The sequence below is a fragment of the Lissotriton helveticus genome, chromosome 5_1, assembly GCF_964261635.1.
Source record: "Lissotriton helveticus chromosome 5_1, aLisHel1.1, whole genome shotgun sequence".
Classification (NCBI taxonomy): Eukaryota; Metazoa; Chordata; class Amphibia; order Caudata; family Salamandridae; genus Lissotriton; species Lissotriton helveticus.
The window spans coordinates 103,571,960-103,584,567 of NC_136065.1; the positions used below are offsets into that span (position 1 = coordinate 103,571,960).

At 51.7% G+C, this 12,608-nt stretch overlaps 1 protein-coding gene across 3 annotated transcripts in view; it reads right to left on the reverse strand.

Moving 5' to 3' along the window:
• Positions 1-978: 978 nt before the first annotated feature.
• LOC144754229 (butyrophilin subfamily 3 member A3-like) overlaps positions 979-12,608 on the reverse strand; it is a 168,605-nt gene continuing 156,975 nt past the window's right edge. For all 3 annotated transcript variants that reach the window (XM_078641819.1, XM_078641818.1, XM_078641817.1), the window contains one exon: positions 979-1,947. In XM_078641819.1, the coding sequence (XP_078497945.1) occupies positions 1,430-1,947 (518 nt within the window). In that variant the 3' untranslated portion in view covers positions 979-1,429. The remainder of the gene's footprint in view (positions 1,948-12,608) is intronic.

Below are 12,608 nucleotides of genomic sequence, written 5' to 3' on the forward strand. Positions count from 1 at the left end.
GAAAACCTGGATTAATTGTGATTTACCCACATTTTATGATCCTAGGTAAATAGTGCACTTCACTGATCCTCCATTTTCTTCACTTTTACATATGAAAGCACTTTCAATCCTGTGAGTTTAGAATACCAGCGCTATAAAAACCAATTGCGTTTGATTTAATAGACTATGCTGTTGCTTTATTTATAAGAGTCTTGGCAGGGGCAGCTTTAGAGCCAGAGTCACCTCGTGTGACAATCTATTGTGACGCCCCTACCCCCATTACCACCTTCTGCAAAGATTCCCACTCCCACCTGCCAACAGTGTCCCTCTTCTCTACACAGCCCCTGTCTCACACGCATGTCTTGCTTTATAGCGCTACTCATACTAACCTTAGGGTGTTCAAGCGCTTTACATCGCACACACTTTATACAGAGACAATTCGTCTTGTGTGTGTAAATCAGTCTATAGGAAATGTTACAGAAACCAGTGAGGATTACTGTTCTGTGATCTGCATGTACATGTTCTTTACAGCTCTTAGCTCTGTGCTACTTTATGATGATTTTAGCTATGTGCTACTTTATGATGAGTCAAAACTGCAGCTAGCCAAAACTTCCATCTCTCTCCAGCAGAAACATTAATCACTTGCATTATCGTGGCATTTTTATTGTTGCCTGAAACGTGCTGGGCACACAAGGAAACAGCAGGTGCTTTAAAACCCAAAGTTATTTCTTAACACACAGCACCTATCCCAGGTCAGCGTAGGTGCGACTGCACCGGTCGCACTGTCCTAAAGCCACCCTGAATCTGGGTTGCATACAGGGTTCACATGACAACTGTCTTGCCTCTTAGTTCACTAATAATAGCACTGTCGCCGAGGCGGGGGCAGGAATGGTTTCTAAGGTCATGTTTAAAAACAATCACTTTTAATAAGTGCTCCTCAGCGCATCGCTATAATGTGACATATTAATGTCAAAGATCCGCATGCGAAAGAAAGGCACATTTTTCAATTCTGCATAGACTTTAATATGCCTTCCATGATGTTTGGTGTACGATGCACATAGCAAACATTTTCTGGAATTATTTTTTAATTGTATAAGGAAAAGAAATATGTAGTGGTCACTTGAACATGAGGCTTCTGGTTGTCATGGCAACATGTAAGAGGATCATTGTGAAGAAGATTCTTTGGAAAGTTGGTGTTTAAACTGGGGATGGACAGGTGAGGTGTGGGCTCCTCACATCGGGGGTTGGCTGACATCTATACATTAATAAATCTACATGAAAGAAACCTTCTTTTCAAGTCACTGGAATTACTACACCCTCCCATGATACTTATTCCTAAAGGAAGTGTTTTATTATTTAAAAGCGTCTCTATTTGTGCTCCTGGTCACATTGTTATCACTGCAGAAGGGGGCGGGAGGGAGGGATGAGGGGCTGAAGCTCCCTGCATCTCTCACACCAGCCTCATTTCCGTTCCTTCATCGATCCAGAAGAACGGGAAGAGCCGCTCTGTGAAGAGGGCCTGCGGGAAGGTGTAGAGAAGCTCCATGGAGTCAGCATTGTACAGGGAGATCCGCCCCCCCTCATAGTCTAGATACACCCCCAGCTTCTGGGGCTTCTCACGAAGCCACAAAGAAGTCTCATCGTAGGTGAGAGCTTTGTAGCTCCATTCACCGTCCCACCTCCGTATAGCCCAGACTCCCTGCGAAGGTGACTTTATGAAGGGTCCCTTTCTGTTCACAGACTCTGCTGCGACCCCCACCTCCCACCCATACCCCTCCTGCAGCAGCTGCACCTCCCAGTAATGTCTGCCGGAGGTGAACCCCTCGCTGCCCAGCACACAGTGGTAGTAGGTGAATCTCTTGGGAGTGTCCGGCACAGGCTGTGCTGTGTCTGTCCGTATCATACGTCTCTGCCCCTCAGAGAGGAGGAGCCAAGGATGAGCTGTGTCAGGATCCAGAGTCACCGTCACTGCAGAAAAGAGATTCAGAATTAGAGATTTAATGACACAAAGAAAGGCTGTAATTACTGCTTTCCATATGATTAATTTACACCACATCTGGAAGGAGCACGCTGTGCTAGAGAGCATGGCACTAGACTGCTCACTACACTAATGCAGGCATTCATCTAGAGCACACACTACACCAAACAGGACGACATAGAGAGGACATCCTACTATACACTGCATTGCACAGAATACTACATTACACCACACAGTGCTAAACCACACACTGTGCTACACCAAACACTGGAGCAGATAGGGCACTGTAAGAGTCAGTACCCTGTACTAGACAGTACAGAGTAACAAAGCTACTAGAAGATATACTATACTAGTCAGTACACTGTACTAGATGGTGCTAAGTAACAGAGCTACTCCAAGGTTTGCTGTACTAGTCTTTACACTGTATTAGATGGTACGGAGTAACAGTGCTACTAGAAGGTACCCAGAAATAGTCAGTACACTGTATTAGTGCAGAGTAACAGAGCTATTCCAATGCATACTGTACTATTCAGTACACTGCAGTAGATGGAACAGAGGGACAGAGCTACTTGAAGTTATACTGTACTACTCAGTACATTGCATTAGATGGTACAGAGTAACTGACAGCTACTACAAGGCATACTGTACCACTCGGTGCACTGTACTAGATGGTACAGAGTGCCAGAGCTACTCTATTTTATTTAGAAGTTTTATATAGTGCTAGCCAGACCTGAAGGAATCGGAGCGCTTAACAACATTTATTGAATAACAGTTGCGTATACAAAGAGTGAAATATACATACAGTGTTCAAAGATGGGTCATTACTCGGTATAAGTCATATCATTCGGATGCAGAATAGCAGTGGAGGTGATAATAGTCGGGGAGCGTAATGAGCGGGGTAAGAGTAAGATGCTGTAGGGAGTTGGTCTTATCATAGTGACTGGATCCTCAGTTAATGTCGGATTGGTAAATTGTAGCACCTTTGTCATTTTGGGAGAGCTCGATTGAGGAAGAGCACTTTGAGCTGGCATTCGAATTCTTTGCAGGAAGCGTTAGTTCTGATATGTACAGGGATGGCATTCCAAATTCTGGGTGCATTTCCAGAGAAAGATCGAGATAAGGTCTTTTGTTTACGGGTTTTTTGGGGGGGTGAGTAGCATAGTGTTGGTGCTCCTGAGTTTTCTTGTCTGTCCCGCTTTGTGGAGGTTGGCGGCTAGATAGGAGGGTTTGCCAGTGTGGAGCGCTTTGTGGGTGAGACATGCAGTCCTGAAGTTGGCAAGCAATTCTATTGGGAGCCAGTTGAGCTCTTTGAGCGCAGGGGAGATGTGATCGTATATTTTTACCCAGTCACCATTCTGGCTGCTGCATTTAAGGTAGATCTAAGATGAGCAACGTGTAGCTTAGCCTTGCCTGTGAGGGTGGCGTTCCCGTAGTCTAGTCTGGATAGCACTAGGGATTGTGTAACTTGCTTCAGGTCATTTGGAGAGATGAAGGGTTTGATTTTGTTTAGTAGTTTTAAGTTGAAAAAGGCACATCTTGCAGTGTTGTTTTTGAAGTGCTTTATCATGTCAAGGTTGGGGTCTAAAGTTATTCCCAGTGACTGCACGGAGTCTGCCGGGATGAGAGTGCAGTTGAGAGCATCAATAGACTTTATCCATTCCGTGATTCGGGGGGTCTATTCTTCGTTAGCTATGAGGAGGATTTCCGTTTTGTCCTGGTTAAGTTTCAGATGGTTTTGGGACAGCCAGTTTTGGACTTCAATTAGGGTGTCATTGAGTTTTTGCATATCCACTATGGAGGAAGTTTAGAGGTAGATCTGGGTATCGTCGGCGTAGAGGTGGAAGGGTATGTTGGCTTATTTGAGGATGATAATGAGTGGCGACATGTAGATGTTGAACAGTGCGGGTGAGAGAACTGAACCTTGGGGGACGCCTCTGGTTATAGGGTGTAGGTCAGATGTGAAGTCTCTGATTTTTATTTTGCGGTTTTGCAGGAAGGAGGTGAACCATTGTAAGACCACCCCATCTGCTCCTGTCCTTTCTCTGAGTATGTTGATGAGTAGATTGTGGTCAACTGTATCAAAGGCCGCTGAAAGGTCGAGGAGTATGAGTAGAGAGCAGCGATCCATGTCCAGTGATTTATGGATGTCATCAATGACATTTAGGATGGCAGTCTCTGTGCTGCATCCTTTTCTGAAGCCTGATTGGTGGGGGTCAAGGAGATTGTTGATGTCCATGTGATGGGAGAGTTGACGGAGTACACATGTTTCTATTAGTTTTGCTAGGAATGGGAGATTGGAGACAGGCCTGTAGTTGTTGAGATCACTTGGGTCAGCGCCTGCTTTCTTCAGTAAAATTGTTACCTGGCCGATTTGCAGGCAGTCAATCAATCAATCAATCAAGACATTTATAGAGCGCACTACTCACCCGTAGGGTCTCAAGGCGCTAGGAGGGGGGGGGGGGGTGCAGTTACTGCTCGAACAGCCAGGTCTTGAGCTTCTTCCTGAAGGAGAGGTGGTCTTGGGTCAGGCGCAGGTCGGTCGGGAGGGAGTTCCAGGTTTTGGCGGCCAGGTAGGAGAAGGACCTTCCACCTGTTGTCGCTCTTCGGATGCGGGGGACGGCGGCGAGGGCGTGGCTGGTTGATCTGAGGTGGCGCTTGGGAGCGTAGAAGTTGATTCGGTTGTTGAGGTAGCTCGGGCCTTGGTCGTGTAGGGCTTTGTGTGCGTGGGTGAGGAGACGGAAGGTGATTCTTTTGTTGACGGGGAGCCAGTGCAGGTCTCTCAGATGTCCGGAGATGTGGCTGTTTCGTGGGATGTCGAGGATGAGTCTGGCTGAGGCGTTCTGGATCCGTTGGAGTCTCTTCTGGAGCTTGGCGGTGGTTCCGGCGTAGAGGGCGTTGCCGTAGTCCAGTCGGCTGGTGACGAGGGCCTGGGTGACAGTCTTCCTGGTCTCGGTGGGGATCCACCAGAAGATCTTCCGTAGCATGCGTAGGATGTTGAAGCATGTCGAGGAGACGGCGTTGACTTGTCTGGTCATGGAGAGGGAGGAGTCCAGGATGAAGCCCACGTTGCGTGCGTGGTCCGTCGGTTTGGGTGCGGTGCCCAGGGCGGGGGGGCCACCAGGAGTCGTCCCAGGCGGAGGGCGAGGATCCCAGGATGAGGACCTCCGTCTTGTCTGAGTTCAGTTTCAGGCGGCTGGTCGTCATCCACTAGGCTACATCTCTCATCCCTTCGTGCAGGTTGGCTCTGGCGGCGGCGGGGTCGTTGGTCAGGGAGAGGATCAGCTGGGTGTCGTCGGCGTAGGAGATTATGTTGAGGTTGTGTTGGCGTGCGATGGCCGCGAGGGGGCTCATGTAGACGTTGAAGAGGGTGGGACTCAGCGAGGATCCTTGAGGGACGCCGCAGATGACTTCGGTGGCCTCTGACTTGTACGGTGGTAGGCGGACTCTCTGTGTTCTTCCGTCGAGGAAGGAGGTGATCCATTCCAGTGCCTTCTCCTGGATTCTGATGTTGCCGAGGCGCTGCACTAGGGTGCGGTGGCAGACAGTGTCGAATGCCGCTGAGAGGTCCAGGAGGATGAGGGCCGCTGTTTCTCCGTTGTCCATTAGGGTTCGGATGTCATCGGTGGCAGCGATGAGGGCGGTCTCGGTGCTGTGGTTGGCTCGGAAGCCAGACTGTGAGGGGTCGAGGGATCCATTCGTCTCGAGGAAGGCGGCCAGCTGTTTGTTGACGGTCTTTTCGATGACTTTGGCCGGGAACGGGAGGAGCGAGATGGGACGGTAATTCTTGAGTTCGGTGGGGTCCGCTGTAGGTTTCTTGAGTAGAGCGCTGAGTTCTGCGTGCTTCCAGCTCTCCGGGAAGGTGGCGGTGTCGAAGGAGGTGTTGATAATGTCCCGCAGGTGGGGTGCGATGACAACGTCGGCCTTGTTGAAGATGTGGTGAGGGCAGGGGTCGGTCGGAGATCCGGAGTGGACGGAGTTCATTGTGCGGACGGTGTCTTCGGTGCTGATCGGAGACCAGGCGCGGAGGGTGGTGGTGGGTGGCGTTGCTGCGGTTGTGGCGTGCGTCGGTTGGATGCTGAAGCTGTTGTGTATGTCCGCGATCTTGTTGTGGAAGTAGGAGGCGAGGGAGTTGCAGAGGTCTTGCGACGGGGTGATGTCGTTGTTTCCGGCGTTGGGGTTGGAGAGCTCTTTCACGATGTTGAAGAGTTCCTTGCAGTTGTGTGCGTTGTTGTCCAGCCGGTCCTTGTATGCATTTTTCTTGGTGGCGCGGATCAGTTGGTGGTGTTTCCGGGTGGCGAGCTTGAGGGTGGTCATGTTGTCCATTGTTGGTTCCCTTCTCCATACTTTCTCGAGGGCTCGGCAGTTCTTCTTGGAGCTCTTGAGTTCGTCGGTGAACCATGGGGTTTTTCTGCTGCCGGGTCTGCTGGGCGGGGTCCTCAGAGGTGCGAGTTCGTCCGCGCAGTTGCTGATCCACTTCGTGAGGTTGTCGGCGGCCTGGCTGGGGTTCGCTGAGCCGGCCGGAGGGTGCTGGCTCAGGGAGGCGGTGAGCTGGTCGGCTGTGATCTTGTTCCAGCTTCTTCGGGCAACCTGTTGCTGGTGGTGGTGGTGGTGGATCGTCGTTCTTTTGAAGGTGAAGTGGACGCAGCTGTGGTCCGTCCAGTGGAGTCCTGTTGCGTGGCTGAAGGCGATGTCTTTGCTGGATGAGAAGACGGCGTCGAGCGTGTGTCCGGCGAGGTGGGTGGGGGTGGACAATAGCTGCTTGAGTCCGAGGTTGGCGAGGTTGTCGAGCAAGGTGATGGTGTTACGGTCGCTGTTGTTCTCCAGGTGGAAGTTGAGGTCCCCCAGGAGGATGTAGTCGGCGGAGGGGAGGGCATGCGGGCTGATGAAGTCGGCGATGTCCTCGCTGAATCGTGTGCGTGGTCCCGGGGGTCGGTAGATCAGGGTGCCTCTGAGGGTGGTCTTCGGGTCGGTGTGGATCTGGAAGTGCAGGTGTTCGGCGGTGGTTAGGGTGTCGTCGGTGTTGGTCGTGATGCGGATGGTGTCTCTGTGGATGATGGCGATGGCGATGCCTCCTCCCATCTGGTTGGCGGTGCGGTCCCTCCGGGTGATCTTGTAGCCCTCTGGGATGGCGATGGCGATGTCGGGCGCTGAGGAGGCGTTCATCCAGGTCTCCGTGAGGAAGGCAACGTCAGGGGCTGTGGTGTCGAGGAGGTTCCAGAGTTCGATGGCGTGTCTGTGGACGGAGCGGGTGTTGAGCAGGATGCACTTGAGGTGGTTGCTGCTGGTGTTCGGCTTGGCGGGTGCTGGTTCAGGGTAGGTCCGGATGCAGGTGAACTTGCAGGCGTGGCAGCTGAAGGGTCCGTGGGTGTGCTTCGGGGTGGCTCGGTGGCATCCCGGGATGCCGCCGGTGTTGAGTGCGGTGAGTTCGGCGGCGTTGTAGGTTCGTCGGGTCGGCTTCCGTCGGTGGGGGCCAGGGGTCCTGGCACTGGGCGCGGTCCAGGCGCGGACGGGCGCAGACGGGCTTACCTTTGGCGCGCCTTCGGCGCACGATCGGCGCGCCCGCTGCGCGTCAACGCTGCGCGTTCGCACGGTCGCCATATATGGCGAAGTGCGCGGGGGGGCGGAGCAGCTGGGAGGCGGGAGCGGGGAGGGTACAGAAGGCAAAAAGGGGCGGGGTTAATGGCGGTGGCGGGAAGCGGGGAGGGATGACGAAGGGCAGCTAAGAGCAGGCAGTAAGAAGGAAAGTACAATAAACTTGAAAAACAGGCAATACAGAACGACAAAACAGAATTCAAAAAACAGCAAAGACAACAGGGGCCGGTCAGGCGAGCACGGACCATGCCGCTCGAAGGCAGGGGGCGTGGTCACGCGGCGGCAGCGAGGCAGTCAGGCAGGGTAGGCACACGCAGCAGCTGGTGGCCGTGCGGCGCGGGGGTGTCCTAGAACTAGGTCACCCCGGGTATGATTCCTGTTTTCAGGGAGCTATTAATAATCTTCAACCAGCGTGGGACTATGGAGAGTTTGAGTTTTTTAGCCAGTTGGGCGGGGAGGGGGTCCTCAGTGTGAGAAGAAGGCTTGGACCAGTAGTCAATTCAATAATTTCAGCTGCATTGATGGGTTTGAATGTTATCTAGTTTTTTGTGGATTGTCTGGGTGGTATCATGTCACCTTTGTAGGGTAGCGGGTCTTCATTGGGAGGAAGGAGGTGATCCTTGAGTGAGAGCTCGATCTTTGTCATTTTTTAATTGAAGAAATTGGCAAATTTGTTACAAAGATCTGTGGAAGCCGGAATTGCAGAAGGTGGTGGTTTGGATGTTTGTTGTCTAATGATGTTGAATAGTTGTTTGGGGCGATTGTTAGCATTTTTGAGTGCACCACAGAAGAAGGTGGATTTTCATTTATAATATGCTTTTTATAGTTCCTACATTCCTTTTTGAGTTGCTCGAGGTGGGTTGTTGAAGGGTTATTACGCCAAATTCTTTCTGCAGCTCTTAGTTGCCTTCTTTCCATGTTAAGGTCAGTGCTGAACCACGATCTCGATGTTAGGGTCTTGGTTTTTTTCCGTTTCAAGGGGGCTATTTGGTCCAGCAAGGCGGTCATAGCCGCGTTGTATTGTGAGGTAAGTTCTGTTGTGGACCTGTCGTCTGCGGTGGACGGGGGAAGTGTATTTAGCCCTTGTTCTAGTTCTTCAAGGGGGACTTGTCTCAGGTTCCTCATCCAGTGAAAGTGATTGTTTGTGCTATGCAGTTGATGTGTCTTTTGATTGATATGAAAGAGAATGAGATGGTGGTCTGACCAGTCAACAGGGAGTGTACAGCCGATGGTGATATATTTTTTTTTCTTTTTTATGGCCTCAGATGGCCGCCGAGTAGGAGCACCTCCATCGAGCTCCTGGGTTGGGGAATACTTCATCTGTATTTATTCCCCGAGTACCTGGCCATCCGACCCATCCAACCATAGCTTTGCAACCAGTAATTAATATCGCAAGAACATTGAAAGAATCCTGAAGAAAACTTGTTACTAATGACTTACCCCTGGACTCAGCGAGGACTCGTTGCGACTGATCCTCCACTCGCCCCGGCTTCATCAAAGACCCGCACTGAAGGTCCCTGCAGCTGCCGGACTAATCCGATCGCTCCCCAGTCAAGAGGAATGCCCCGGTGAGTCTCGGGGACCGATGCCTGGGGCTGAGACCGTTGTGGCTTTGTGGTCGCTTAGTCTGCCCCAAGCCCCCCCCCCCCTGAGGACAGCACTTAAAGTGAACCCACTGATCACCGCCGGCGCTTTCAGCTGACTGAGGCCCGTTGACTGGGGCCAGCCGAGACTCCTCAGCCCTCGCCTCGCCTGAGGCTGACGTCCAGGGCGCTGAAATCTACTGGCGGCTGACCAACACCTGCCGTCTGAGGCCTATCCTGACTCCCCAGCCCGTGCCTTGCCTGAGGCTTGAAGATCGAGACCAAGGTTGAGCCCGTTGAGAGTGGCACCTTATCTGCTTGGTGCTGGGCCCGATGTGGCCTTGCGTTCGCTGCCTGGAATCTGAGGCCTCGGAAACGCGTCTTTGATGCCCTGAGTCCCCCGAGGTAGGCGCCTGGGGGGAGCCCACTGGAATCTGCAGCGTCGCTTGTGGCTGACTGGGACCTGCCAAGACTCCCCTGCCCTCGCCTGGGACTGACGGTCGGGGCTGCTGAGGTCCTCAAGGTCGCTTGGGACCGACTGCGGCCTGCTGTTTGAGGCCTATTGTGACTCCCCAGCCCGCGCCTCGCCTGAGGCCTGACGATGGAGACCCTGTTGAGCCAAGGTGAGCCCGTTGAGGGTGGCACCTTTTCCGCCTGGAGCTGGGCCATATGTGTCCTTGCGTTCGCCGCCTTGACCCCGAGGCGTCTGAGTCCCACCTCTGCCTTTGAGACCGAGCCTCCCGAGGCTGGCGCCTGGGGTGAGCCCGCTGGGATCTGCAACGTCTCTCACAGCCAACTGAGACCTGCTGATTGGGGCCTGCCGTGACTCCTCAGCCCTCGCCTCGCCTGAGGGTGATGATAGGGGCTGCTGGGGTCGTCAACGTCGCTTACAGCCAACTGAGACCTGCCGTCTGAGGCCTGTCGTGACTCTCCAGCCCGCACCTCGCCTGATGTTTGACAATCGGGGCCCTCTGATCCTTGATGAGCCCGTTGATGGTCGCGCCTGGATTGCCCTTGGCCCCCCAAGGCCGGCACCTTTGAGGTGAGTTTGCAGCCCGCGATCCTGGTGACTCCGTTGATGGTCGCGCCTTGACTGCCCTTGACCCACTGAGGCCGGCACCTTGAGTCCGCTGAAATCCTCAACGTCACTTGAGGCAGGCTGAGGCAGGCAGGCTGAGGCCTCCCGACTGAGGCCTGCTGAAACTCCACAGTCCTTGCACCGTTTGGGAGTAGACAAACAAGGCCTAGATGAGACTGTTGAAAATAGACCATATGTAGCTTGAGGCTGTGCAAGACCTGCCGATTGGGCCCTGCCGGAAATCACTAACCCTTGTGTTGCCTAAAGCCGAAGATCAGAGCCCCATGACCCTGAGGTAAGCCCATTAATTGGCCCAGATGTTGCCTGAAACTGATTGAGTCCAGCCGTTTGAAACATGCAGGGTCTCACCAGTCCTCGCCTTGCCTGAGACCGATGATCGGGACCCACACAACAAAGTACCTTGCTGTGGTTCCCTGCCGTGATCGCCCCCCGCGGCTCAAGATGCCCGGACTCTGGGGGATCCCGCCGCACACCGAAGGCACGTCAGCACTGCCCCTTGATCAGCAACAGGAGCCTGGTGGGTCAGTGTATTACCCTCCCCCCTCTTTACTCACCTGAGACGGACGCCGGAAGCGGGCCTGCCGTAAAACCCTCCGACCAGCACAATGAGCAACAGTTCCCCACTGCTCACCCCAAGATCCATTGTACCGGAACTCCCCTGAGATCACCTGAGGCCTCCTGAGACCCCTCAATCCTCTAAACATCTAAGACTGACGCCAAAATTGGGCCACTGTAGCCCCCTGGATCCTCGCCTGCGAACTGATAGGTAGGTCCGAGCAGTGGCTCCACGAGCCACGCTGAGACCTCATGAGCCCAGTGCCTCATTTGGGCCCACTGAGACTCTTTGACAAATAATTACCCCGTAATAGCGTGAGGCTGTCACCATATAATGTGTGACTAAGATCTGCAAGTAACCCTCAAACCTTGCTTTGTTCAATCAGTATATAATGTGTGAATCAGTGTCAATTAGTATATAATGTGTGATATAGTGTTATCTTGCTAGCCTGGGCACCTACCTCTACCTTTCTCCGCTCCTTATTGGCAACCTTCCAAATCTTAATAACCTCCGTCCTACCCTACCTCTGCCTCCAAATCTCCCTTTCCCCATCTCCAACCCCGCCAATCCTCTACTCTCCTACCCCCCACTCCGGATTTGATGCCGTGACTCCCAAAACTCATCCCCTCCCTCCTTCCCACTCCCCCTCCCTCCGCGCTCTTACCTTAAGCCCCCTTCTTCTAAAAATTCTCCCCCATCTCTTCGCTCGCTCCCTTTTCTCCCCCAGCCAAACCTCACCACGGTGCCCCGCCTCAATATCACCCACACACCACCCCCCTCATGTCCCAACCGACAAACAGTCCGCCCTCACCAAACATGGACCCAACTCCTGGACCATTCCATATCCTCCCAACCTTTCGCAAAATACCAAAAAGAATCTTAAACATAATCCAAAATCCTGAAACCGTAATGGAAGACAACTACCACAGCTCCACGTCCCCCATTAAAACTAATATTCAATATAATAAAACTTTTTTTCGGTTTAGTTTGCAAACCACAAAAGTAAAATACAGCAATCCCAAAAGTTCATTATTTAAAAATCAAATCAAATAAAGATCCTTAAAAAGGTACAATAATACCTGACTAGCAGCAAGTATAGCAGCACAGGTTATACTAAAGTGAATAGTGCATGTGCAAAGAGGATTTAAAAAATAATTTACAAATCCAAACATTTTCTGTACTTTACAATTGTTTTCAGGAATTCTAATACAAAAAGAATACTATCACTATGTAATAGTTGTAAATACATCATGGCAGGTATGATTTGACAAAAATTCAATTTCTTTAGAAGCGGGACCAGATAGCGTTTACGGGGAAATTCATAACATTTACATAAAAACATAAAATGTAGCATATCCTGCAGAGACTTTCCATTGCAGCCGCAGGGAGCTGTTACTTTGTTAAAAGTGATTGTTCGTGGCCTAACAAGCAAATAATAAAAATGATTCATTCGGAATCTGGTTAGTAAAAATTTCTCGTACGAGGTCAGTGAGCCCATTAAATAAGGTTCGATGAGTGGAGTGGTTTTTAGCATAACATATGTTCTGACACTCGGTTTCTGAACCTCAATGGCTTCCCTCAATGTTCTCCTTTCCAAAACTAATATATTTTCTACACCAAACGCCCCTCCAAATGGAAGAGCACCTTTTTACACCACCTCCCAGTATCTAGCGCAATCAAAATCCCCCACGGTTTCAAACTTGCCACTTCTCCTACCTTGTTTTCCCTGGTGAAATAACCATCTCCATCTACAAAACTGGAAATATCCCTATCCAAGCCTCTGAACACCACCTCACAATTTTTAAACTCCTCTTCAGCACT